At 34.7% G+C, this 4,517-nt stretch overlaps 1 protein-coding gene across 1 annotated transcript; it reads left to right on the top strand.

Annotated features, from left to right (window-relative positions):
• Nucleotides 1-2,470: 2,470 nt before the first annotated feature.
• Nucleotides 2,471-4,291, top strand: LOC124922439 (scarecrow-like protein 15). The gene has a single exon (XM_047463166.1). The coding sequence runs from the start codon at nucleotides 2,525-2,527 to the stop codon at nucleotides 3,908-3,910; it is 1,386 nt and encodes a 461-aa protein (XP_047319122.1). The 5' UTR covers nucleotides 2,471-2,524; the 3' UTR covers nucleotides 3,911-4,291.
• Nucleotides 4,292-4,517: the final 226 nt, after the last annotated feature.

Below are 4,517 nucleotides of genomic sequence, written 5' to 3'. Positions count from 1 at the left end.
TTCTTTTATTTTTCAAATTTATTGACTAAGATTATAATTTCAATCGGAGAAGGAGGAGGTAGATAAAAAATTGCGTTTAATTATTATAATTTATTGTAATAACTTTTTTTTAAGTTAAAATTACTTTACATAATCTATTGAATCAAAAGCAGCCATAAGTGATAGAGTATATGATTTCAGATCACCAATCATCGTAATCAAATTGAGTTAATCAATTTTAAATTCTGAGATGTTGAACAAATCCAATAACTTGATCTCCGAAGCATCACAAATATCAAATTTGAAAATAATAAAAATTCAAAATTACAAATGTGAGTTTTGACACCCTTCTTTCTCAAGCTTCTTTTTGCCCAAAAAGCTTAGACTTGCTTAAAAAAAACTCTTCTATTAAAACTTGTTTGATGTTTATTTGGAGATTTGTTTTGGGATGTTTTTTAAAAATAAAATTATATAAAATTAAAGTAATGATAATTTACAATTCTCGTAGTCATTGTTCATGAATTGAGTAATTGAATAATTGAAAAACAAAACTCTACTTCTTTATAAATGTTATTTCTTTTGGATTAATTTCTAATAACATTATATAAAACAATTTATCAATGAAAATAATAAAATAACTTATATTATTGTGTTTTCTATTATTAAAAATAGGAAAATGATTGTGACATCGACCAAACGTTGCAGGTTACAAATCATTTGCAGAACAATGCATGTAAAGTGAAATATTGCTTATTATAAATCGATTTCCATTTTTATGTAAACGTTACACACGTTCATATAAAATGTTTTACTCTATTCGACCGATTTATTTTTAGGAAATTTGAATATGTAACAAATTTTCATATAAATCGTTTAATAGAGTCATGTTAAAGTAATTGAATGTTTTATGCAAAGCGATGGTTACTTTATCCAAAACGTTTCACACCTTCGATTTCTCACCATACGAGGTCGAATGCCATGACCTGCATGTCCTGAGATTAAATCTGCTGTTCCAGAATTTATGTTTCAATTATACCACCATCACAAAATATGTGGATTTTTTATTCTCTCTTCATTACTTTTGACTTATTCTATAAAATAATTAATTTTTATGAAGGTTGTAAATGTTAGAATTATCCTAATTAGATCCTAATTTAATGTGTGAGAAATTAAAATCTGAATGCGGCGGAAGCGTACCTTAATTTGATTAATCATTGATCTTATCTTTCTTAGACTTTGCCTGGATTGAATGATTCTTTTGTTGGAATTATTTTCAATATTTGGGTACATATATTATTTAATAATTGTATATTAGTTGTTATCATAATAAAGATTAAAACCTAATTAAAATGATCTATTAAAGTATAAGAGTTATGGGCTTATTTAGACATCTATAATAAATATGGGGACATATTTGTGTAGAAGCAGAAATACCATTTATTATTTCGTTGATGGGCCGAATAATAAATGGGTATATTAGGGCTAGGTCCCCAACCCATATAGATAGCCTACCTATTTGTTTCTCTCATCGAACAATAAGGATTTAGTTAATCTCTCAAGAACTCTCAAGAAGGCTATCGATATAGGGTTGGAAGACTTAAACCCCACCCACATCAAATATTTAGATCCAGGTCCAGATCCAGAACGAGAAGATCCACATTCAGATTCAGGTCCAGATCCAAGATCAAGAAGAAGAGAATAACGAAGAACGAAGAACGGCTTAATGAACCGTTCTTCATTCAAGATCCAGGTACGTTTCCGCAACATATGTTTATCTTGATTTATCGACATAGAGTATTAAGAATATAGATTTAAGGATTAAAGATCTAGACTAAAGATTCTAACATCTTTAATATATTTTCTTTAGACTTTCTTTATGGAATGATTCTTCCAATCTGATAAGTACGTCAATGATTTTCTTTCTCTATTGACGGGACACAAAATAGAATTGTCCGTACTTCAAATGGGGACTATTACCATTACATATAACCAACATTAAATTAGTTATTATAGTTAGATCATTTCTAATTTAGCTCTTTCATAAAATTAAAAATGTCACTTAAGTATTCTCACTTTATATTAATGACAAATACAGTCATAAACCATAAACTTAATTTCACTTAGATCACGTTATTTTGACTTATATTAAATATAACAATAACCCTATAAATTTCATCATTACATAAAGGAGCAACAACAAATTTAAACCCAAGTAGTTTGATCGAATTCGATGTGTTTTCGTAGCCCGCTATACAATGACCAATCATATACTCTTTTTTTTTTTTTTTTAATATTATTGAAAATAACTCATAATCGAAACAAGCCGTGTGTCCTCCATGTTTGCATTATTGTCCTCGTCAGGTCATATCATCTTCTCCAAAGATGACCCTACCATGCACTTTCTCTCTCTCTCTCTAGATCGCCCACCATTGTTGCATCATGCATGCTTTCTCCCCCACCCAAGCACCCAAGATAAAAAGGCCATCAATTATACCATCCAAATTCCCTAATACAAACACAACACAGACATATTACAAAGAGAGAAATGAAAGTCTCACCTAATACTACTACTACTGCCACCTCCTGTTACGAACCCAAGTCCGTCCTTGACCTTCGCCGGAGCCCCAGCACCGCCGACATTGCCGCCTCCATAATTCATCTCGACAATATTCTCAATCACTCAGACGATTGGGAATCATTAATGAAAGAATTGGGCTTAAGCGACGATCTAAATCTAAATCCCGATCCTTCCTCCTCCCCTGTTTCTACATCTCAACTTCCCTTTCCAGATTTCACCCATTTCCCACTCACCATCGCAGCCGATCAAATCAATTTTCCATACTGTTCAAGCGAACTCAACTTCCTCGATGATCTTATTCAATTAGCTGAATGCTTTGAATCCAAGGACTTACAATTAGCTAACGTTATTTTAACAAAGCTTGACCAACAATTACCATCACCTGCCGGAAAACCACTTCAAAGGGCGGCGTTCTATTTCAAAGAAGGTCTTCACTCTCTCATTTCCGGTACGAACCACCAACCTAACCCACCGGCGTCTTCATCAGAAGTCGTGCAGGCTATTCGCGCTTACAATCATTTCTCAAACATATCACCGATCGCCATGTTCACCAATTTCACCGCGAATCAGGCCATTCTCGAAGCTGTTAACGGATCCATGCTTGTTCATGTTGTAGATTTCGATATTGGGTTCGGCGGTCAGTGGGCTTCGTTCATGAAAGAGATTTCAAATCGCTCTGAGATAATGAAACCGATGCTGAGAATAACCGCTGTTGTTCCTGAAGAATACATAACAGAGTCGAGATTGATTATGGACAACCTTACCCAATTCGCTTCTGATCTAAAAATACAATTCGAGATCGAATTCGTTTCAACCCGAACGTTTGAATACCTTTCATTCAATTCGATTAAATTCATCGAAGGAGAAACCACCGCAGTTTTACTCTCCCCGTGGATTATCCGTCGAATCGGCGCCGGGTTTCTCAACGATCTCCGTCAGATAGCACCGAGTGTAGTTCTTCACGTCGATAGCGATGGGATGGGAGACGGTGGGATGATTTCTTTCCGACGGAGTATGATCGATGGTCTAGAGTACTACTCGACGTTAATTGAATCGCTGGAAGCATCATCCAACGGCGGTGACGATTGTATTCGTAAGATCGAGAATTTCTTTCTCCGGCCGAAGATTATTACGGCGGTGGAGGCGGCAGGGAGCCGGTCGACGCCATGGAGGGAGGCATTTGCAGAGGCGAGAATGCGGGCGGTGGTTTTAAGCCAGTTTGCGGATATCCAAGCAGAATGTTTATTAGGGAAAGTACAGGTCAATGGTTTCCACGTGGCCAAACGGCATGCTGAGCTGGTGCTTTGTTGGCACAGCAGACCCCTAATTGCCACGTCAGCTTGGAGGTGCTAATTGCCACGTCAGCATGTAGGTCTTACTTGCCACGTCAGCATGTAGGTGCTAATTGCCACGTCAGCTTGAAAGTCTTACTTGCCACGTCAGCATGGAGGTGCTAATTGCCACGTCATCCTGGAGGTGCTAATTGCCACGTCATCCTGGAGGTGCTAGGCAATAACATATAGTCCATTACTCCCTAGTGCTAACTTTTTATTTAATATTTATTTATTTCATGTTTATTAGGCTATATTGAGTATGGGATCATTTAGAAATATGTTTTAAGGTTGTAGCAGGTTATGGTGCTTAATTTAAATTTCAAAAAATGTTTTTAAAAATTTTCTTTATTTTAGAATATTGTGATTTTTGTGTTCTTATATCAAAACATGTTAACTTTTAGTTTGTTTTTGTTTTTTTGTTGTGGTGGTATTTCATTTTGTTTATTTGAGTTTCTTATTGTCTTTTTATTTCTATTTTTTTTTATATTTAACTATACAATAAAATATTCACTTATTTTTTTCTTTTACTTATAATAACATATCCCAATACGACATAATTTCAATCAATTCAATTATTCTAACAATAGCTCAGCCAAACCAAACTGAGGGATTAAACAACCAATGAA

This window comes from Impatiens glandulifera, chromosome 1, assembly GCF_907164915.1.
Source record: "Impatiens glandulifera chromosome 1, dImpGla2.1, whole genome shotgun sequence".
Taxonomy (NCBI): domain Eukaryota; kingdom Viridiplantae; phylum Streptophyta; class Magnoliopsida; order Ericales; family Balsaminaceae; genus Impatiens; species Impatiens glandulifera.
The sequence above is the reverse complement of the archived record's forward strand: the minus strand, read 5'-3'. Positions and strand labels throughout refer to the sequence as shown.